The sequence below is a fragment of the Mus caroli genome, chromosome 2 (assembly GCF_900094665.2).
Source record: "Mus caroli chromosome 2, CAROLI_EIJ_v1.1, whole genome shotgun sequence".
In the NCBI taxonomy this organism is placed as follows: Eukaryota; Metazoa; Chordata; class Mammalia; order Rodentia; family Muridae; genus Mus; species Mus caroli.
This window is the reverse complement of record NC_034571.1, coordinates 128,715,877-128,740,355: the sequence shown is the minus strand read 5'-3', so window position 1 is coordinate 128,740,355 and position 24,479 is coordinate 128,715,877. Positions and strand designations below refer to the sequence as shown.

Below are 24,479 nucleotides of genomic sequence, written 5' to 3'. Positions count from 1 at the left end.
GCACCCCCTGCAGTCCTTCCTCTAGTCCTCTTCTATGCATGCTTGGCTCTTCCTTTTATAAATTATTCCATGTGTATCTGCTGCTGTGCTAAGCACCAGCCTAGTTGAGCAACGACCCTTTGATGTTGTATAATATATGGCCCTAGGGTCTTATATTATATACATCATACTTATTAAACAATCTCTGATTTATATTGTCTTCAGAGAGTGGTGTTTAGCTTCATGTTTTATAATCTTATTAGATTCATAAAGTGGGATGAACAAACCAAATGGCAATAAAGATATGTAGTTTTTAGAGAATGAATATATAATGTTTTCAGAAAACTACTAGTTTGGATACTTTCCAATAACAATCCTCTATCACATTTATTGCCATTAGTACATATTATATTATCTCTGCTTATTTCATAGACATCGACAGATCTTACTACTGTAATTAAAATTTTATTGCTAGTTGTCTGACTTTATTTTTATGTATTTACATGCCACTTAATTCTTCTTTAAATAATATGTCCTTTGTTTGCTTTTCCATTAGAATTATGACATTTGTCTTACTGATAAAAGTAATTGTTATATCAGTTTTTCATTCGTTGTACATGTACACATTAACCTTTTTATACTTATTGCCTATGGATCAATTAGGAGCTCTAAAATAAGTAAGAACACAGGGGTAACTGCATAAAACAAACAAAAACAAAACAAAACAATCCAGGGTTTTAGGAGTATTGCCCCTTTTGTAGCTTCACCAGCAATCAGGGATAGATGATTTGGCAGAGCATTAGTCCACATCTCCAGAACAGTCTATGGATGCTTGAGGCTTCTGATGTTCTGTTGGGAGCATTCTCACCGCTCTTATTAGAGTACAGAAGTGAGTTGGTCCATGGGTGCTGTGCAGTGCTCTCACCTATATCTGAAACCTCATCAATGGAGGCTCCATGAAGGCCCTCCCTCATCTCTAGTTCCCATAAGATGTTCAATTTCTTACATAAGCCCTGGAAACCACAGAGAACTCACGATAAGTGGGCTTGAACATCTTCCCGGTATCCTGTTTCTGATTCTTAGAATATTTTTCTAAATCACAGTACAAGAACAGACAGGCATAGCTTATCACTTCACACAAATTCTGAAAATCAACTAGAAGCTGCTACAGGATAATAATTCCCAGATATTCTTTCCAACAAGTAGGCATAATTTGGCCTTTTAACAGCCTATAGCATATTTTTTTTTTATCATTTAAGTATGTTCTTTGTATTCAAACCAATACTTCCTCAGATCCATCCCATGTAATCTGGTGTCTTCCAGCCCCTCTAGTAACTGCTTACTTCATGGGCTTCAGTACCACCCACTCAGCTTACTATGATCCTTGGTGGGCTGCCCCACAGTAGAGTATGGATAGTGATCTCTCTATACAAACTATTTAGATGTGTCTGATTACATTTTTCCCAATGCCAACCTAAACTTTCTCTTGGAAAAATTTTGCTGTACATCTTAAACTCTTCCCTTCCTCCTCTCCTTCCCTTCCTCCTCTCCTCTTCTAACTTTTCTCTGCCCTGCACACTCTTCTGATCCTTCCAATGTCTGTCTGGCCTGTCCTTTTTAAGCAAATATACTACTGGATTCTTTTCACTATCACTTACTAGTATTGATGTGTCTTATCCACAGTAGATCCCTGTGCTGTCAATTCCCCAGCACTCAATGTCTCTTATATGGCCACCAGGGAAAACACACCCAAATTTCAGCAGCAGAGAGTAAATATGGATCTTTCTCACTCATGCAGGTCGTGATAATGCGTGATTACCACCATGACAACGTAGTTGACATGTACAACAGCTACCTTGTTGGAGATGAGCTCTGGGTGGTCATGGAGTTTCTAGAAGGTGGTGCCTTGACAGACATTGTCACTCATACCAGGTAAGGCAGATGATTCCAAGCACTACTACAATAACTACTTCCATGACTTCTTCATAAATTATTAACACTGTGCATTCAGGAACTACAGCCCCCAGAGAGCTTATTACTAAATCATGTATACATAGGCCATTCGTTAAATTAGCACCCATCCTACACTCTGAATGGATACACATTGACTCAATCTCAGAAGCCTACTAGAAAGCACTTTTAGTAACAAGCAACATAACTTTTCATCACTTACAGGGCGTTTAGATTTTTCCTCCTGTGTTACCATGCCATGTCCATATGCTAACTCCACCAGGATCATCTGAGGACAAAAGGGACAAGTAGAGGATCAAAATTTTTTGTCACTGAAATAAATCTGTTAGGAAACCAAAATTTTTCAATTCTAGTTGGATACAACTTCAGTGCCCACAGTATAAGAGTCAGCATACATGAATTTGCACGAATTACACAAAGACTAACAAATGTGGTAACTTTCTCTTGACTGATATTGGGCCCCTGGAATGTTCAGTGCCAGGATTAATATTCTGTGATAATCATGTCCCAGGGACTTCATTGCCTTTATTTGGAGATTTTTCTAGGTGAGGCTAGAGACATGCACAAGTTCTCTGGTACCCAAGAAGGTGGAATCTCTTGAACATCAGAAAGCTGTACCTAAACCTGTCTTCATCCTTAAATGCTATTTCCTTTCTAGAATGAATGAAGAACAGATAGCTACTGTCTGCCTGTCAGTTCTGAAAGCTCTGTCCTACCTTCATAACCAAGGAGTGATTCACAGGGACATAAAGAGTGACTCCATTCTTCTGACAAGCGATGGCCGGGTAAGGTTTTCATGTTGGGTCCCCTCTGATTTGGTTTGTCAGCTTGCCTGTCATGGGCATTATTCTCTTAAGAACACTTTCTCACAACTCTAAGTTTTGTTAGTCACACATCGCCCACTCCACTTCCCAGAACGTGCAAAGAGGAAATTGCCTTTCCTCTCTGTCATCCTGTTACTCAGAATTACCACTGACCTGAAATTGATGGAGAATTTGTATCCTCTACAATGAGAGTGGGAAGTAATGGAGACTATGGGAATTTCTTTTATCTTTCTACTGCATTCATGTTTTGTTAAATGACTTTGGCTTTTCTTTGGCTCTGTCTACTCTCTTCCTGTGAGTATGCCTATCTTCAAAATCTCCAAGTCCCTGGGAGAAACCGATGACCAATTCTTCTTGACTACTTTGAGGAGGTTTTATTTAAAAAGATAGTTTGCCTATGTGTGAACAGACATAGAAAGAACATAAGAAACAATCCAAAAAGATGGGTATAGTATTCTGAAATAGACCATCATTGTTATGAACCTGTTATGAAGAGGTTGTGAGGTTTGGAGCTTCTGGGCTCGGATCTTTGGTAGAAGCCAGGAGGATATCATGAATTTGCCAGATGAAGCTTTAGAAAAAATGTCCCTCTTCACTCTGCTCCTTACTTCCAGTCTCCAGGAAGCCGTCAATTTAGTCCCTGCATGCTGGTTTCAGAAGGCTCAAAGGAGGAAAAGGCATCTAGATTTAAAAGGCAAAGAGAAAACATTTATCAAACTATGTTTTTGACACCCAGAGTTCTATATCTCTCATCAACATAATCTATACAGGAGACTCGGTCAAAATACAGAAGTCAACAGATTATAGGATATGTTACCACCAGAGATGTGGCAAATTTTCATTCCATGGAAGTTTTAGTGAGAAGAGACTTGACACATAGACTCTCACTATATAGGCCTTTCTCACTTCTCTGAAATTCTCCCCAGAGGAAATAAACTTGGGAGAAAGGAAGAAGGCATTTCTTCATGCTATCTGGCTTTTATAATCCAGAAGCCTCAGGGATATGGGAGTGTCCTTGTCACATCAGAATTTGCTGAAGAATTATCAGAGGTGAGCTGGGAGAAACTGCCCACTCGTTTTGGCTCGTCTGGTTTTATTTTTAAAAGTTTAAGTTTTTTATAGATTGATTAGTAAATTTAGTAAAGTGGAGAGGAGAAAGATGACTCATAATCCTATTATCTCTTTTTCCACATTTCCATGTATGTGCATATATGGTGTGTGATTTGAGGTTTATGCATGAGCAGTTTTAATTACTGCTTTTGTCATTACTCCAGTTAAAACTTTTTTTAAAGGAGCAGTACAAGAACATGCATTAAGTTTGCTCTGTTATACAACAGACCACTCAAAACTAAGTGGCTTGAAACAGTCACCAGGTATTTGTTCAAAAGTGCATGGGTCAGTAGTTTGATCAGCTTCAAGACAACTGGCCTCTGTTCCATATGCCGCCACTGCAGCTTCCACACAGTAAACAGCCTGTAGCTGATGGTCTCCATCGTTTCCTTGTAGTTGCTGGCTCTCAATCAGGCCAGAGTGCAGGTTCTCCTGGCTCAGCTCTCTGAACAGTCTTGACCAAATTCTGAAGTGACGTGAACATTATCCATCTGGCTAGGGCTATCTCTCTACTCCACGTTGAAAGCCAGCCAATTATAAAGAAAGTGATGGAGACCATCAGCTACAGGCTGCTCACAAGCTGACAATGGTCTCTGTCCTGTTTGTAGCTAGCTGGCTTTCATTGGGGGCATGGTGCTAATGGGGCCATGTGTCTCTCATCTCCCTGTAGAGTAGCCCTGGATAATTCACATGTCACATGTCACAGTGTTCCCATAAGTATCAAAGAGTCAGTCCCTTTTACAGATGCGATGTACACATACATTGCAGCCCTCACCTTATATCATCTTAGCTAAAATAGGCCACACATTCACCCAATCCCAGTTATTTTCTGAACATTTATTATGTGCTAGGAAAATCCAGGTCCAAAAGATGAACACAAGAAAGTACTGACTTCATTAAGCTACATCATTTAGGCTGTAAGAATGTCATTACAAACATATAGAAGTAATACGTAAAATGCCAATTTTATTGATCCTTACCAGGGAAAATAGTTCTGTGGGTAAAGTGCTTGAGGCACAAATATGAAGATCTGAATCCAGATCCCCAGGGCCCACATAAAAAGCCAGGCACGGTGATGCCTCATTGTAATCCCAAAACTGGGAGTGGAGATAGGAAGATATGAGGGTCTTGCTTGCCAACCGGGCTAGCTAACTGGTAAGCCCCAGGTTCCATGAAAGATCCTGTTTTAAAAAATAAAATGGAGACCATTAGAGTGAGACACCTGAGGTTGACCTCTGGCCTCCTCACTTGCACACACAGATGTCTGCAATCTCTTCCCACACATCCATACCTACATCCCTACGTCACAGATGCAAAGGAGAAATCAACTATTTTGACAAACATTAAACAGAAGATGGTAAGTGTGAGGATTTCCATAATTCACTTAAGCAAGCAAGGAGAAAGAAGCATGATGGAGCCAGAACTGTTACAGAGAACAATCAGAGCAGGCTCCTGGATGCAGAGACAGGAGGTTGGTTGGACAGAGCTTGCACTGTCAGAGGTGGCAGGGCTCGAGGAAGGAAGTGCCAGCATGCTGACTGGATCTTGTTTCCTGATGTATTGCCCAGAATGGGCTCCTTCCCCTCACAGAACACTACAGAGTATTGGTTCCAATGGGCTTTTCCAGTCTCTATCCAGGAATGGAGTTTTAAAAGACGAATAAAGAGAAATGGATGGAGTGAAAGAAACAAGCTGGATCCCATAGCTCTGTGTAATATGTAGAGGCCAGTAAGCAACAAGTGAATGACTTTTGCCAAACTGGAATAGAATTTATGCCCATGACCAATAAATCTATTCACTGAAAGGGCATGCACAAAAGTGGGCGCTGCGGTCAGTCTCTTCTTTTTTAACTATAAACTGATTCCCATATGTTACAACTTGGGAGATTTCCCATAAACTTTCAAATATCCACAATCCTTGGGAAAAAAAACTCAGCCTGGCAGCACTGTACCCAAATCTACACACACCATTAATGTAAATGTCATAATAAGTGTGACGGCACATAGCCCATCCTGCTAGAGCTTCATCCAGACTCTTGTGGAAACCTACCTTTCTTTTTTTCTTTTTCTTTCTTTTTTTATTTTTTTTCCGAGACAGGGTTTCTCTGTGTAGCCCTGGCTGTCCTGGAACTCACTCTATAGACCAGGCTGGCCTCGAACTCAGAAATCCTCCTGCCTCTGCCTCCCAAAGTGCTGGGATTAAAGGTATGTGCCACCACTGCCTGGCAGAAACCTACCTTTCTTGATCAATAGCTGTACCTTCAAATCTTCTCACCTTCATGTCTTTGCTGGGGGCATGGGGGGAGCTTTCTCGGTCTACTTGGATAGGCCAAGCTAGACCTTGTAGAGAAGTACCATTCTCCCTCCCCAGAAGCAGCCCTGAAATATCCAAGCAGTAGGGTGTATGTACCCTGACTTACCTTGTGGAATGACTTCGAAGGCCTTGTTCTCTGGAGACTCTCACAGATCCTTCACAGAGTAGTCTTAGATGTCCACAGTGATCTCTTGCTTGGTAGCTAATTCCTGATCAGCTGTTCTTCCTCTCCGTGTTACACTTACCCGTCTCATCACCAGGGCTTCTAATATCCCTCAGGTAAGTGACCTGCCTGAATTCTTGCCTTGGGATGTGTTTCAGGGGAAAACACCAACTAATGGGGTACTTATAGATAAAATAAAGAGTCTACGCTCATCCCTGATATGACTTCAAAGAGGAATAAAGGTCAAATGACTACAGATCATTAACCAGTATCTTATGACCACTTCACCCCATCACTACAATGTCACCAACACTCAACAGGAATCCAGTGTCTCCTCCTCCTCACTGAGGATGTACCCTGGTGTATTATCTCTGGCTGCTCATTTAATGGATTGGTATTATTAGTTCTGTTCCCTTTGACATTTTTATCTCTTAAATAGCAGTTTACAATTAACAGATGGCTTAAAGATAATCACACAAAGGCTATTTTTAAATAAACAGAGATTTGGGCATATGAAATAGCTTTACTGTCTCTGAAACTTGTCCTGATCTCCATCTATGAACCCTTCCTGCCTGTTCTCAGAGGGAGGATAACTCAGTGTAGGAGGTATCACAGGAAGTCTTAGGATAAGCCTCCAGCTTTCCTTTAACAGTGTGATAAAGCTCAGGAAAGTATCTTTCAACTCTCTGTTCTCTGTCTAATGGTAGAAGAAATGAGGACTCTGCCCCTCTGAGTTAATGTCTATGATCGCCTCCCTCTCCGCTTGGAGATGGTGTTTGATGACATGGACCTTAAGCAATGCTGCTTTCCCCATTATCAAACTGGCTCTTTCTATTCCTGATCTCAGGGTTTTATTACTGTCTCTTGCCATTGTTCTCAGTAAGGCAGAAGTTCTCAGACTTTAGTGAGCATCTGAAACCAGTAGAGAACATGAAAATAAAAACAGTTTCCTGGAACCTGCCTCTGGGGTGATGATCTAATCAGGCTAATTGATACCCAGAACCCTTCATTACTAACAAATTGCCAAACAATACTGAAGTTGCATACTTTAAGTGTTATTGCCTTGTAGAAAGCATCCAAGAAATATTCACAAAGGAAGACATCTCTGGCCATAACCCAAAACATGAAGCAAAGATATAATTCTCTGGTTTATGCAGTTTATGGATCAGGAAATTTATAATTCATTTTTACATCTACAACTGTCCTAGAATGGACTTTCTTTTGCACGTTCCTCTACCTTGCATCTTTTTGTAGCTCATTTCCTGGACAGGATGTGTTGGAGATGGCTGGGATAGTAAGTGAGAGAACTGCTCCATACGAACCCTAAACTCTGAGTTTCTTGGTGTGTTTTGTAACACATTGCATCTCCCTTGGCTGGAAGTAATGCGCTTCCTCCTGTTTTTTTTCCCCCAGCATAACTGCATTAAGGAGATGGGGTCGTTTGCTATAGCCACATGATACAATTCCATCTAAAACAATCCTCAGCATGAGCTGTGTGATTTGCTTCTAAGATCTGCCCACAGTGCTTTATTATACTTATTACTTGAGTTCTCTTTATCTACTTGAGACTTATTTGGACAAATGTTGTGTGCAATTATGCTCTTTTAGAAAACTATCTTTTATGTACTTGGATAAGTTTTTTATTTTTTAAATCATACAAAGGCACTTATACTCCTGCAGAAGAAGAGTGGGCCTGACTTCTAAGCATCTCGTTTCAATTCCTTAAGTTACACATTTTGTCAGGGAAGTAATTATTAGGATGCCAGATTTTGAAGGGTTTTTTTTTTTTCATGTAATCAAAGAGCGACCCACAATAAGATAATGAGATTGAAAAGTTCATGTCCCCAAATGTTCAAAATGTCCTTCTTAGTCATTCAAGTTTCTGCTATGTGTAGGCAAATGAAATGTATTGCCATAATTGTGACCATCAGTCTTCAATCTATATGATAATAAGAAAAGGCATAATAAATTCCTTCTTTAAGAAAAATGAAATTATAAGCTTTAGAAACAACTAACACTACACCAGGTATATGCACTCAAAGGCACTTAAACACACACAAAACACATATATGTGCACAAAGAAACATTACAATGTCCTAAAGTTTACCCACACTTCTGAAAAATGTTCTACTTGCTAGATTCCTTTTTTAATTCTCTATTTTAATTTAATCAATTAGATTTAAGCTGTTTGAATAATTTAAACATTGTCAGTCAAAATTGAACCAGATTATTATCAAGTGTAACTGATGTCATTAAATTCTAAACACTGGCTTCATTCCTCTTGCCTGCTACCTCCCATCTTTCTTGTGGTTTCCTCCAGGATCATGAAGAATATGATATGTGGGTCCTTAGGGAGAGGGAGGTAAAACCCACCTTCTTGTTCTTCTCTGGTCCTTCCCTTGGTCAACCTAAATTCTCCCTATACCTAGCCTGGTGTCTGGGAATTAATTGGTCCATAAAGGACTGTGCTGTGCAGGAAGGCACCTGTGCAGGTTATCAATGTTCTAGCTCCAAGTGTTTAAAAAGTTTCTTTTGGCAGGTCAAGAAATGTTGCTACTCTTTCACCAAGATTTGAAAAAAACTTGTAGACACCATGTCCAAACTGTGATGTGTGCAAACCTACTTCTACCCATACTACGGGTTCCTTTCTCAAAGCATAGCCAGGGGTAATACTCAGTTGGTTTTCAGGAGTATATCTAAAAGATTGTAATATTATCATGGTAAATGTGTAAATCTGTTTCAGGCCCTTAGATTTATCCTTAATGGTTCCAGTCCTTCCTCAGGATTTAACTTAACCTCATTAAAAATGGCAGTCATCCATCTAGACTCTTGATCCTAGTTGACATAGAAACAGAGATACTTAAAGGTCTTCTCTCCATAGTTTGTGCAGCCGTATATGCTACAGACAGTCTTGAAGTCACTATCATTTATAGGGGAGGTTGGAAATTAAATACAAGAAAGGAGTAGGAGGCACAATACAACATCAGAGAGTCGAGGTATTAACTCCACAGTGAATGGCTGGTATCAATTTCTGTTCCAGTTGCTCTGTTGTGGTGATAAATACTATGACAGAAAAACAGCTTAAGGGAGGAAAACTTTTCTTGCCTTATGCTTGTAGTACCCAACCCAGCATTGAGAAAGCTAGGGCAGAAAATCAAAACTAGTACCCTGGGGCAGGGATCATGAAGGAACACTGCTTGTTGCACATTCTTTGGCTTTCTCTCACACAGGCTTATGCTTATCTATACTTCTTCCATAGACCAGGACCACCTGTTTAGGAATAGAACCACCACAGTAGGCTGGGCCCCCCTGCATCAATTAATAATCAAGACAATTCCCTACAGGTGTGTGCACAGGCCAATCTGGTCAAGGCAACTCCTCATTTGAGGCCACCCTCTCAGGTGACCCTTGGCTGTTTCAAGTTGACAATAAAAGGTAACTAGAACATGAAACATATGATCTCATACTAGTATTTCCAAAAAAGAATATATTTTAATGTATTGCACACACACATTTTAATTAATAATAGATCAAACTTTAAAATAGACTTAAAGGCTTTAGAAGATAAGGAGATTGCTTAGTATGTACCATGCCTGTGCAAGCATGAGGACCTGTGTTCAGATACCCAGCACCTCCATGCATAGCTGTATATGCCTATCATCCTAGCACTGGGTGACAGAGACAGGAAGATTCTAGCCAATTAGGGAACTCCAAATTCAGGGAGGGCCTTTGTCTTGAAAGAGGGGAATAGGTGAAGAAACATACCACACACTGACCTCTGGACTCCATGATGGTACACACACAGGTGTATACATTCAGGTATATATAATATACACACACATGCACACACACACACACACACACATACACAAACATGCACAAACACATATCGTTTCATTATAAAAATTCCAATGGAGCCATATGATTATGGTTGAAAAAGAAGCAGGGGGGGGATGTCTGTTGTCTTAGACAAATACTGTACCACTTAGCTAAACTCCTAGTCAAAACCAAGTTCAGAGAAGGGAAGAATACCCAACACAAGTAGATAGAAAGACGTAAGCCCTGAAATCAGAAGTCTAAGGGATAGAGCACACCTAATATGTAAGGTGAATGTAGCTGAAGGAGAGCCAAGAGAAAGGCTGAGGGAAGCTCAGAAAAATATGAAGAACAGCAAGAGGTAATCTGTACCCAAAAATCAGAAGATATTTTTGATCCATAGCGTTCTTAACTTTTGATGGTCATTTGTAACATTGCTAATCAGTGCTCAAAGTGCCCACTTTCTTGGATTCTACTGTCAATAATGGGTAATTTATCCATTAATGTTCTGTCTATAAGACTGTCTGGAGTGCAGCACAGGTCATCATGACTAGGAACTGTACCTTCCAGCAATAAACTGAGTCCTGGACATTTAGAATCCACATATCAGCAGGTGTCTCACAGTGCAGTTTGTTCTGAAATATGGTCTCAAGAGCACCAGTGTTCTGTGCAAGGATTTTCAGAGTACTTTCATAATGTCAAAGATAAATAATATGAGTCCTTGGAATAACCACTTTAAATGTCTGACAGCCAAGTGAGTGCTGACTCTCAGTTTATATGCCTAGATTTATACCTGCAGAGACGTTCACATTGGCAACTTTGATGTTTACGGGCAAAGGAGCTAAGCAAAAAAGAAGGGGAAGCTGGCACTGCAGTGTTAACTCAGCAACCTAGACAACTAGAGGTCTTGCACTATCATAAATAGAGATAAGGATGAGGGGTATTTGAGTGATCTTATGGTCCATAAGGATCTAGATGTGTCCAACACCAAGAGTCTGAACTTCAGCCACATGAGTCACATTTCTACAGAGAATATCTACTCCATTACACAAAAGCATCATCTGTGGTGTCGTTGTGGGTTTGAGAAATAATATGGTTTGGGATATACTTAACTTGTAAGGATTACCTGTGCTTGTCCTATAATTTCATGAGAGATAAAATCTGCAGGAGTTGAAGACTGATAGGAAAGGTTCTGGTAATTTCTTTCTTATCTCTGAGTCCCAGTAGTGAGTGTGAATGAATCTCTTGGTCCCTTTTTTTTTCAGGTCTGTGTATGTATGTCTACTCCTGGTGGGCAGGTCTGTGTATGTATGTCTACTCCTCGTGGGCGGTGCTTTCTAATTATCCCTTTACTGTTTTGCTTCTTCTCTCAGATAAAGTTATCTGACTTTGGTTTCTGTGCTCAAGTTTCCAAAGAGGTGCCAAAGAGGAAATCACTGGTGGGTACCCCATACTGGATGGCACCTGAGGTGATTTCCAGGCTACCTTATGGGACAGAGGTAAGTAGTTAGCAGCTATCATTTGGGGTCAATGGGCCCTGAGATCTGCACAGAGGCATAGTGGTCCTGATTAGTAGGTCTAGGAGTTAAGGGACTTCTGACTCCATTGATCCCCACCATTGGGCATCCACTGGCTCAAAGTAGACTATGACAGAAGGAACACTGGTCCTACCAGGGACATTGCCACCATCTTTACACAGTGACTTTCTCTGGAGTCTTACAGGAAAGTGGGCAGCAGATCATGGAGTCAGTAAAATGCTATTCCCCCACACAATGACAAGTTGTAAGGAAATATAACTGGAATACTTCAGAAAGGGGAAAGAAGTGCAGGAAGTTCCCCAAGGAAGTAATATTTGCATATAATAGAAAAACATGTGTGTATAATGAAAAGGTACAGCCTAATTTCTATTTCTTCTAGAAAGGAAAGAAAACTTATTATGGCTTAGAATATGAAAATGAAGGAGGGTTAAGCAGAGGCTTCCTAGGCAGGGAACAGTGTGCGCAGACACTCAGAGGCAAACAGAGATTTCCCATAGTGCTTCTATGCATTGTGCCCTAGATGGCAATGACAAGTGACTTGTACTGATGAGCGAAGAGTGGCACCAGAAACAAGCCAAGCTCTATTCTCCTGCTCTTCTTTCTATAATCCTGAATGAGGACCCAACTTGGTTTTCTCACTGTGGTCCCCAGAGATAAATCAGTGACAGTCATCGCAAGAAGTAGAGGAAGGATGCAGAGGACAGATAAAAATGCAATAAGGGCATCGAGAGAGATGGCTAGAGGGGCTTACAGAGCCACTGCCCTGGTCTCCTGTCCTCCAACTTGCACATTCCTTACTCAGAACTGCTTGCTACTCTTTGCAAATAGCTTATAAAGCAGGATCCTATGTGGGTTCATTTAAAATAACAAAAAGCAGAAGAGGTAGGCTCCAAAGTGGGTGGGGAAGGAACACTGAAACATTGTACATTTTTACATTTGTAAAAGTATGAAAGCGCACTCTGTGTGTAATGAAGCAGCTTCTTGACGTTTGCGTTAAACATGTTAAAGAGTTTTCTCCATCTCTTACATCTAAGTGTAACTTTCTTCTTCTCTATTTTCATAACGTAAAAGTTTGTATTTTTTCTTTTCCTTTTTAATCTGGCCTAGTCAGCAGTTAATACAGAACATAACAGGATAAAAATTAAAGCTCTAACTTAAGAATGGTAAAATTTCGTTTCTAATGAACTGGCAAGAACTTAACTAGAGTCATCTTTGAGACGCACACAGGGCCTAGGGAGATGGATTGCCCAACAGTTAAGAGAACACACTGCTTTTGCAGAAGACCTGGGTTCATTGCAATGGGTTCATCCCAATACCTACATTAGGCTGCTCTCAACTACCTGTAATTCCAGTTCCGGAGGCTCTGACATCTTCTTCTGGCCTCTGAGGGCAAACCACATGCACATGTGCACGCACACACACACACACAAATATTCCTTTAAAAGAAGTATATAAACAAATGACATTAGCATAAAGAGTGAAATAATTCAGCATGCAAAATTGTATCATAAAGTTTGAAATTTTTAAAATTAATTTGTAAATAAGTATAGGTCTTCTGGGTTCCGTGACACAATCTGAACTTCAGAATGTTCTCCATTCCTGACATAACTAGTGAATTGTGCCTAACAGGTGGACATCTGGTCCCTCGGGATAATGGTGATAGAGATGATTGATGGTGAGCCCCCCTATTTCAATGAGCCTCCTCTGCAGGCCATGAGGAGGATCCGGGACAGTTTACCTCCAAGAGTGAAGGACCTACACAAGGTAAGAATTACCATCGGGTCTTTCAGCCTCTCTGTTCATTTAAAGGATGGCATATCCAGCTTGCTGGCTCTAATTTGGCATAAGTTTTGGACTTAGTCATCTCGATTCAAATCTATGTTTTATATATATTTTATAAATATATGTTTTACTGTACCTTTACTGGGCAAGTGACTCCATACCTCCTACTACAAAGTTTTTCATCTATAAAAGGATGTCACCAGCTTTTTCTCTCAATGGGCCAGTAAGAGGTGAATTGAGCATTCTAGTATGTCCTCACTGAGTACCTGGTACCTGCTGGGGACATCTAAGTACTAGGGATATTGCAGCGCAAGCCTCAGATTTCTTGAATTTGTAGGGCTTGCATTCTAAGGAGAGAAGAAGGTAATACAATTTACACAAATGGATTAAAAAAAATCAGTGCGTGCTATAAAAAAGCCAAAGTATTGTGAAGAGATAGAATATACAAGATGAAAGAGAGGAGCTTCTTTCTTGAGAAAAGACAAGGAAGCCCTTTATGGAAAGGTTTATCTGGGCCAAATGGAAAGAAGGCACTAGCCATGCAAAGATCTAGAGGAAAAATATTCCAGGCAGGTGCCGCAGACCCTCTGGGCCCCTTTGTCTGTGTGGAACGGGTCTCTAGTCGCCAGTGGGCAAAGCGTAGGATGAATGACAAACAGATGCACACAGGAGAGCTCGTGTGGAATCTGAATGTATTTTTCAACTCGAGCATCAGACTTTTTATACAGAAGACAATAAGGAAGTTGGGTGACATACCAGCAAGGTACAAAATGAGGTAACCGGATGCTTAATGACTCTTACACAGAACAGAGGAATGAAAATGCAAAGACTGGCAGGAACTGGGCAATAAAATAACTGAGACAAAGTCAGCCCTATCTAAGGTCAGCTATATAGTCTTAGAAGCCAGGTGTGAGAACTTTTCACTCCTAGGGCAAGGGCTTTCACACCCAAGTCATGGTTCTAACTAGGGAGTTCCGTTTTAGCTAACCATCTCATAAATAATGCAATACTCTAAAACCACAGCCCGATCTACTTCCTAAATCATTGTAAATTCCTGTATATAGGTGTAACTCAGCTATAATTCTAAGTATCTATTCTGGTTTCTCCTACGGTCAGAAACTTCTTTCTTCCTTGGTGATGGTAGATTCCTGTGAAGGGCAGTGACCTAACTTTTACTCAAAGAGATAGTGTAATACCAGGGGCAGTACTGAATTCCAAGCCCAAGGTCTTGCTCAAGGACGATCTAGGACTGTTGGAACACTGAGGCTTTAGCTATGTCAGAATTCAATCTTAAAAGGCACTTATAATAGGATACTGAAAGAGAGCATGTGGATCCATACACTAGACTAACACGGGAATGGAGAATTAAGAGGACACCAGACTCCAGGAGGAGAGCTTCCTTGAAACTCTTTTTGCCTCATGAGCAGCTTTTAGGCATCCCTGCCTGACAGGCTGACTCGACCGGAGTACTGTGGCAGGCAGGAGCATCAGATGCAAGAACCTGAAGCCAAGGAAGAAGGCTTATATGTTTCAGTAACACAACAAGGAGAGGAGGTGTTGAACATCTCAGAGAGATGGGCAGGAACTAGATCATGAAGGGAAGAGAAAGGCACATACATATCAAGAACCAATGAGTATGTTTTTTCACATGTTCCAAGACCTAATGACTGGGACTAAGCCACAGCTCACGGTGGTTTCAAGAAATACCTTCTAGCTCTCAGCTCCCTGGAAGACTTGACATTTCAAGGTCAAGCCCAGCCTAACCATACTTCCTTCCATCTGCTTTATAACAGAAAAGCTCAAGGCTGCCTTTTACAGGAGAAGAGTTTGGAATGGTAGAAGCTCCCATTTCATCTTACCCCTTAATGAAAAGAACTCAAAAAATTGTTAGTATAGTTTGTGCAGAAGTGCAGTAAAAAGGAAACCATAAGAAATCAATAAGAGTTTGAAACGTGCTGGGGTGGATTAAGATTAACCAGTAAAATTTAACTAAAAATGAATTGTATGAAAATAACCCCGTACCCAGTAGAGATGAGTACTATGGAATGCACAAAGATATATTTATTCCTAATGTTTAATAGCTGGGAAAATCCCAGGATTGTTTCCCAAAGAATAAATAATCTATGGACTAATTGGACAGTGAATGCTACACAAAAATGAAAATGGTGAAACACGTGAAGAAAGAATCACATAAATGCAACATTGAGTGAAAATAAGTCAATGAAAATTGACAGTATTTATGTATATATAATACATTTATGATATATATTTATATATTATATATGCACATATATGTATATATGTCTGTGCTTGTACAAAACTATATCTGTATAGCATTACACACATATATACATAAATATATGTTATACATATATATAATTCTATATTATAGTTAAATATTAATTAATAATTAATTATAATTATATATATGTATATATATAATTCTGTACAAAAACTAAAAGAAGATAAAACTATCATATCCTATTAGCAGTAAGATACTCATTACCTCTTGTTGGGCTATAGGTAACAGCAAGGAGAGAAGCCTGAGGCACCCTCTTAGAGTGGTAGAAATATATCTAGATCTCAACAGAGATAGAGAATGAGCAGACGTCAAAATATGCTAAAGGCAATCAGGACGTTCATTTAATGGTGCTCATTTCCAAGTAACTAAGATAGACATCAGAAAAGCCAACTTTTCAAAAAATTAAAGAGTAATGTCTATGTCAACCAACCTGAGAGAAATTTGTTTCTCTCTATGAAGAAAGCAGAGGTGTCACCTCTAAGCACTATTTCATAGTCTTGGTTGACTCTGTCACATGTACAACCAATACTGATATAATCCCAACACAACAATTGCTGTCATTCCTTACCATCATTATTTTATTTAATAAATAGTTCCTCTATCCTTTACCCTTATTATCTCAAATTTGAAAGCAATTACGATGATGATGTATGTTTTTTTCTTCCATATCTTTCTCCTCATTTCACATATTTGAAGTCATCAATGATGTTAGTTGGGGCATCATTTCAGGACAGTGGGCTTGGCATTTGTGTTAGTCCTCAGTATGATGTCTGTTTCTTTTCACAGGTTTCTTCCATGCTCCGAGGATTCCTAGATCTTATGTTGGTGAGGGAGCCCTCTCAAAGAGCCACAGCTCAAGAACTTCTTGGACATCCATTCTTAAAATTGGCAGGTCCACCATCTTGCATTGTTCCTCTCATGAGACAATACAGACATCACTGAGAGGATTCACACAGGATGCAAAGCTAGGCAAAGACATAAGAATGATTCAGGAGAACATGAGGAAACCCACAGAACATGCAAAGACCTGTGCTTTCTAAACCAGCTGATTGGTGGAACAGTGTGATGACCTGACCGGCAGGGTTCGACAGACCAGGGCATCTTCTAGTGTCTTAAATAATAGGCATCTCTCCACTGACAGCTGGCATGGTCATTTGGAGCATGGCTTTAATTAATAAGTCATTATTATACATTTTCAGCCCTTCCAGTAAATCAGAAGGACTCAGTACAAACTCCGTTACAATATATCCTAGCCACATGCAGGGTACCACATAGGATTTTCTATATTGAAAGAATACTTTTCTGGCAAAAAAAAAAAAAAAAGATAAAGAAAGGAAGAAAAGAAAATAAAAAGCACTTTTTTTCTTAATGGTAGCAGTGTAATGTATTTTGCAATGAATTTGTAACTTTTCTGTACGATAGTTTTGATAATTTATAGTACTTTGATGTCACGTAGCCATTGTCTCGGTTGAAGTAACACTTGTTTACTAGCAGGAGTTTGAACAAAGCCTTTCCTACTTTTTTATCCCTTTCAGAGAACCAACGATTCTTTAGGAACTTTGAATACTAAATGACCCTCAGTCACCGTCAGCTTTAGCAGAATATCTTTCTTATCTTAACAAGTGTCTTATGTAGTGGAAGAAGAGTTAGGAGGGATGGTGATGGTGCGGACACTTCGCTTACCCAACCAAATATAACGAAATAAAATTTGAGCCACAGAATCACCAAACGATTCCTTGAGATAATGCTAAGTATTTTGAAAAAATTACATTTTCCTTCAAGGATTCTGGGAACACCCCATTGTTTTTTTGTAGAGCAAGATATTTCCCTTGATGCCCACCTTCAAATAGGCATGGCATCCTCAGTGGCCAAACTTCCCTCCCAGGGAGTAATTTTAGCTCTGGGATCTTTGGACTCAGATCCCCAGGTAGAATGTTTCAGTGAGACCATGGAAATACCAGGCTCACAAAGGGAGAATGAACAAGGCAAGTTGTTTGGTTTTGTCCGTCACTGTTTCTAAGACTCTGTATGCTAGCACACCAAACTCTTGTCTGTATTTACCTTCATGCCACAGTATTTATCACTGTTATTCATGTATTGTGCAGAAAGTCTGAACGGATGATAGAGGATGAATTAGCAAGGGGGTACTTTACCAAGTATGGTCTAACTTCAGTGGTGACCATGTTATAATGTGTTTCTGACATAAGGAGAGTTGTGCTGCTGTCTCGATCTTCCTGAATGTTGATAAAAATGAATGACTACTACAATACATTTTGTGTTGCTTGTTGGATGAATTTGCATGTTAACTGTAGGCCAATATAGATTTGCCTTTAAAACTCTGGAAGCGTTACATAGTCATCATTAGTTTCTATTAATTATGCATCAGACAAAAGCCATTTGTTACCAAACTGGAAAACCAGAGGCTTTATTTAATGACTTTGCATACTGTAACAAATATGAAAATATATTTGTGAAGAGACTCTGGTTGCTCTAAGCATAATTAAGAATTTTTTGTAATTAATAGGTTGATAATTATTTATTATAATTTAAAAGGAAAAAAAAGGCATAAAATGACCTTCTGCTGATTAGCTGTTCAGTTTTTCCCCAAACTGGAAATGCTTTACAATAAATAGAATCTATAACTTTGTTTTATAAAACACAGAAGATCAATGTTTTATGAAAACTGTTAAGATCTTCACGGCAGTCTCAATTCCCAAAATGGTAATCCTAAAATGTCACAAAAAGTGTCATAATTTAACCAGGACTATGTAGGAGAGGAAAGAGAGTCAATCAGAATCATTTTAAACCAGAATCAACATTGAAAAATTCATTGCAAAATCTGCAGAAATAACAGATTTTGGACTCAAACAAATTTTGACAGTGTAATGGAAAATTTTTTTCTGTAATTTTCTTATCATTGGGCATTTTTTTACAGTATTTGGTGAGTTTACTAAATGTTACTGTAGCTTAAAGGAATCTGTGAGCAGTGAGCATTGGCAGAAGCTGCACCACAAATAAAGAAAGTGTTTGCCTTTTTCCCACCGTGCTATTGGAGAGACTTGTGTTCTGACTTTGTCTTATTGAGTAAATAGGGATGGTGTGTGTATGACCTCAGGGGTGCAAATGAATTGGTTTATGTATGTTACCATGGTTGTCATATGTTATATAGTTATCATGATGTTTTAAACTGAAGATGGACATTCCTACCCTCCAAATGACCAATTGTGCAAGAGTGTGATACAGATACTCTCCTTAGAAAAGAATATTAAATTCTGAGAAATCAGGCTCAAGGAAAACCAGAAGGAGAACTAAGGACCTTCATTTTATCCCACGGAAGTTGAGCTGATTTGAGGCAATTTTACTAATGAATTTCATTAAAAAGTCTAGAGGAGCTCTCCTACTCTAGAAGAGAATTCAGTGTCTTTATCACTACATTGAGCAGCCCTTGAAGTTGAAGAAAAGTGTTTGTGTCAAAGAGCCCACTTCTTGTCTAGAAATTTTAGAAGGAGACCTTCATGAAGTGACCTGAGACAGAAAGATGAGAGGGAATAAGTTCATTGTATGTCAAGAAAGAGAATGATGGCGGCAACCTTCCACAGACAAGCCCTCAGGCTTTGTTGTAAAGGGAAGAGGCATTATGTTTTCTTGGCTGTGTCTGGCAGAACATGGAGAAGAATTAAGGAACATGTTAAACTACTTTTAAAATGTAATGAAGACCGGGGACATGACCAAGTAGAAAGGACACTTGCCAACAGGACTGGGGACCTAAGTGACATTCCTGGAACCAAATGATACAAAGAGGCACTGACTCTGGTAATTTGTCCTCTACCTCCACATGCATGCCATGGTGTCATGGTGCATAAGGACACACACACACACACACACACACACACACACACACACACACATAAGGGATTTTTTTAAGTAGTAAGATGTGTAGCCACAATGTGCATTGGAGGGAACTTTAGGGAGAGATGTCTTCTTTTCTGCAGGAAAAGAGGTCAGAGTAACACTGAAGCTGAACTCTAAACAAGTGTATCATCTACATAGCATCTCTCGTAAACAACAGAGGCTGGAGCCTTCAGGCAGAACCAAAATGTGTTTTGGTAATTGTACTGGCTCGTTTTGTGTCAACTTGACACAGCTAGAGTTACCACAGAGAAAGGAGCTTCAGTTGAGGAAATGCCTCCATGAGATCCAACTGTAAGGCATTCTCTCAATTAGTGATCAAGGGGAAAAGGCCCCTTGTGGGTGATGCCATCTCTGGGCTGGTAGTCTTGGGTTCTGTAAGAGAGCAGGCTGAGCAAGCCAGGAGAGGCAAGCTAGTAAAGAACATCCCTCCATGGCCTCTGCATCAGCTCCTGCTCCCTGACCTGCTTGAGTTCCAGTCCTGACTTCCTTTGGTGATGAACAGCAGCATGGAAGTGTAAGCTGAATAAACCCTTTCCTCCCCAACTTGCTTCTTGGTCATGATGTTTGTGCAGGAATAGAAACCCCGACTAAGACAGTAATCTTCCCCCCTTTCCTTCAAAAGCATCTCATATTAGATATATAAGCAGAAGATTGTCTACTTACAAGTCCCCATAGATTTGGCCATGCCACAGTTTGAGACCCCATAATGTGGGGGAGATGTAGGAGAAAGAGGGACTAGAATATCATATTGTATACCCTACCATGCCTCCTGCTGCTCTCTCTTTTTCTTGTACAAAGTCATCCAGTTCAAAGGGAGATGTGTTGGTTTTGAATTGACGTGAAATTGACTCTTTGAAAGCCTTAGTAGATAAATGGAATAGGACATAATTATGTTTGGGTTCCTGTTACCCACCTAGAAGGATATTCACTGGCAATTACTAAAAATAAAATAAAATAACAAAAGAAATAATTTCACAAAGTTAACATATCAGAATCAGACTCCTTGGTCAATTTAATGAAAGAAATAGATAATGAGATTTCAGAGAAAGACAGATTGTATCTGGATTAGATATCAAATATATAAACAGAAAAAAATCTAGTGAAACAGACATAACCCAGCATAAATGGAACGAATGTACAAGGAAGACTATCATTATGAGCATGTTGATTTATGTTTTCATTTTCCAATTTCATTATTCGGGTGTAGGTTATACCAAAAGGAAAGCCTAAAACAAACATTTAAACACATTTACTTGTACATTAAAACGATTTACTTGTGCAGTGACCCTGGAAAACTTTCTACCAGAATGAACATTCAGAGAGAAGCAAATACAATATAACAATTTCCTTTCAATTGAAACATTCTTTCCTGGAGTAGGAAGGGAAGTTTTTAAGACACAGGAAACTCATAAGCCTTGGGAATCTCCTCCCTTCTGCTATATAAGCAGCAAACAATTACTGGGGAAGTGGAAACCATTGTCTTCTATAACTTGGCCAAGGAACAAGAGTTCCTTTTGTGAGTCAGTAGCAATACTAGGTGGAGCTTTTTGGTGAGGCCCCTGTCTGAAATAAATTCACCATTTCTTGAAGACATAGTCGGTGGAATTGCTTTTGTCTGCAGTTAGTTACCTGTCTGAGGCAAAATGAAATTTATTTGTTTACCTCTCCCCAGGAAAAGTCAGGCAACGTGATGAGCACTCAGACAAGGATCAACAGGATTAAAAAAGCCATTGAGTGACTTATGTGATTGGTGATAAGACATGAGAGCTGAGGCTGGCTGGTCCAATGAAAGGTGCAGCATCCATAGGGGTAATGCCATAATGACTACCTTTCCTGATGCCCTCCTAATTAAAGGCAAAGTCTACCATTTTCCTGAGCTCAGTGCAAGGTGGCGAAGTCCCTTTACTAACAAGCCGTCTCCTTCTCTGCTCTTGTCTGGGGAGCATGAAACTCAGGTACCCTCTACCTATAGAATGTCACCTAGCCTTAGTGAGATATTAGGTTCAGCTTCCTTTCTCCCCGATGAGAACCTGTACAGCAAGCACCTCCAGTTCGCTGGAATGCTTCCCCATGCTAATGAGTACCTTACCCTTCAGCCAATGACCTTTTGCCTACCCTGGATATTCCTACTGCCTTCAACCAAAACTATATAGCCCTTGACTGACTCTAAATAAAGTTAATCTGTCCCCAAATCTGGTCCCCATGTGTCATTATTACTGCTCATACTCACGGGCTGTCCAAAACCCTGTTTGTCAACTCTGCTTCATCATGTGCCAGTGGCCAACAACGCCAGTGAGAAGGGACACCCATGTTTTCCCTGTGTGGTACAGGATGCTATCGATTCTTGGCAGCAGTTCTGTGGTTTCTGCCATGAGTGATAAGACATGTAACCAAGGCCAAGGGTGGAGCATCCTTGAGAGTGCAAGGGTAGTCAACTTTATCTGCAAAAGTTTTTCAGCCTTCTCCATATATGGTGCATATCTTTGTAAATGTGATCTGCCATATGACTATGAGGACATCCCTAAATATGGCTGACAGATAGAGGATATACTGTAATCCCTGAAAGAAAACATATAGAGTGGAATTAAAAGCAGGCCATGAAGATAGTTACATGGTCTTTGGGGTGGGGAGTAAGTCATGCAACTGAGAGTCAGCTATATCCCTTATAAAATATTTCCTCAAGTAAGGAAAATATACAATAGGAAAAATAAATGTATATGCTGTCCTTTATCTTAGTTTCTGATTTGGTAGGTGTCTTAGTAAGGGTTTCTATTCCTGCACAAACATCATGACCAAGAAGCAAGTTGGGGAGGAAAGGGTTTATTCAGCTTACTCTTCCATGCTGCTGTTCATCACCAAAGGAAGTTAGGACTGGAACTCAAGCAGGTCAGGGAGCAGGAGCTGATGCAGAGGCCATGGAGGGATGTTCTTTACTAGCTTGCCTCTCCTGGCTTGCTCAGCCTGCTCTCTTATAGAACCAAGACTACCAGACCAGACATGTTCCCACCCATAAGGGGCCTTTCCCCCTTGATCACTAATTGAGAGAATGCCTTACAGTTGGATCTCATGGAGGTATTTCCTCAACTGAAGCTCCTTTCTCTGTGGTAACTCTAGCTGTGTCAAGTTGACACAAAACTAGCCAGTACAGTAGGAAACATAAGGAAAAATGGGAGGATGAAATGGGGGTGGTAGTTTGTCATTTTTTACAGCTGGTAGGGTATAAAAGATAAAGAGCACTGAAAACACCTATGCTACGCCATTGAGTCCTTCCTGGGACCCAAAAACTTCAGTTGTTTGAGAGGAATCAGTGAAGGAGACAAGAACTAGGTAGAAGTAATAGAAAACAGCCTGCAGATCTGATTTTTAAGGAAAATGTGTGATAATCAGGAGATACTGAGCATCCAAATGGCTTCATTTAGAAAAGACTTTTGAGGGGCTGGTGAGATGGCTCAGTGGGTAAGAGCACCCGACTGCTCTTCTGAAGGTCCAGAGTTCAAATCCCAGCAACCACATGGTGGCTCACAACCATCTGCAACGAGATCTGGCGTCCTCTTCTGGAGTGTCTGAAGACAGCTACAGTGTACTTACATATAATAATAAATAAATAAATCTTTAAAAAAAAAGAAAAGAAAAGAAAAGACTTTTGAACAAGAATTAATAAAAGAGTTTCTCAGAGCTTGTCTCATGAGGTTGTGCTACAAAGAAAGAAACAGTGATCTTTAAAATGATAAAAACTACATAATCTGAGACAGCATGCTCATGGATTCAAGGCATTAGAGACACTTGACTGTCACCACCTACATCTTATGACTAACAGGTACTGGAAAGTAATCTATAATGAACAAGCATTACTGAAGTGTGTACACAGGAATGGTATTTCATACTTATTGCACCGTGTTGACAAGACTGTGATGTTCACAGGGAAGTTAACAGATTTTAGCAAAGACCTTGGGGCTGGTTTGGGATCTGGTGACTTTGCTGAGCCCCATACTGGAATGGGTGTTTATGGGGTAGGAGGGGCTCAGATGTAAGTTGGGTTAGTAGGTTGCCAAAGCATTCAAGGTAAAATATGAGGAGGAAGGGGAACAAAGATGATGAATTCTGTCCGTGTTACTCAAAATTCAATGTGATAAAATATCTGTTGAGCCAGGGTTCCTAGAGAAAAACTGACACAAGGCCAGACTCAGTGGTATCAGGCCTCTGGAGTGCTTTAAAGACTGAGCTACACTTCACCAAGGGAGTAAGACAGGAGTGGGCTACAAAGAACCGCATATAAAAGATCAACCTTGCCCTTGGGAGAAGCAGGTATTCTCCTGAAGTATGATTTGTGCAAGGTTGCAAGAAAGTACAAGGGCAGTGGAAATTGGTCACCTATCCTAGGGTTCTTCCAGCAGTCAGATGTCACCAGTGAAGAGGTACCAGCCACTGCTCACCCAGATCCCTATAAGTAAATTCATTGGTTCACCAAGGTATCCTTTGCTTGGTTGCTGGTACCATATCATTTGTTCATATCTTAATAGAGAAGAATTTTTGTTTGCTTTGTCTTTTGTTATTGTTTTATTTTGTTTTTGTTTTAGGGTGTTTTTGTTTTTGTTTTCACAGTGTTTATCTATGTAGTCCTGGTTGTCTTGGAACTTGCTATATATACCGGTGGGACTTAAACAGGGATCCTCTTGCCTCTGCCTCCTAAGTACTGGAATTAATGACATATGCTATTCAGCCTGTTCACATATTACTAGGAAAAGCCACACAACACAATATCATAGAGG

At 40.0% G+C, this 24,479-nt stretch overlaps 1 protein-coding gene across 7 annotated transcripts in view; it reads left to right on the top strand.

Moving 5' to 3' along the window:
- Positions 1 to 18,894, top strand: part of Pak5 (p21 (RAC1) activated kinase 5) — a 303,671-nt gene extending 284,777 nt beyond the window's left edge. For all 7 annotated transcript variants that reach the window (XM_021155661.2, XM_029474644.1, XM_029474646.1 and 4 more), the window contains 5 exons: positions 1,778 to 1,911; positions 2,609 to 2,735; positions 11,550 to 11,675; positions 13,344 to 13,478; positions 16,585 to 18,894. In XM_021155661.2, the coding sequence (XP_021011320.1) occupies positions 1,778 to 1,911; positions 2,609 to 2,735; positions 11,550 to 11,675; positions 13,344 to 13,478; positions 16,585 to 16,740 (678 nt within the window). In that variant the 3' untranslated portion in view covers positions 16,741 to 18,894. The remainder of the gene's footprint in view (positions 1 to 1,777; positions 1,912 to 2,608; positions 2,736 to 11,549; positions 11,676 to 13,343; positions 13,479 to 16,584) is intronic.
- The last annotated feature ends 5,585 nt before the right edge of the window (positions 18,895 to 24,479 follow it).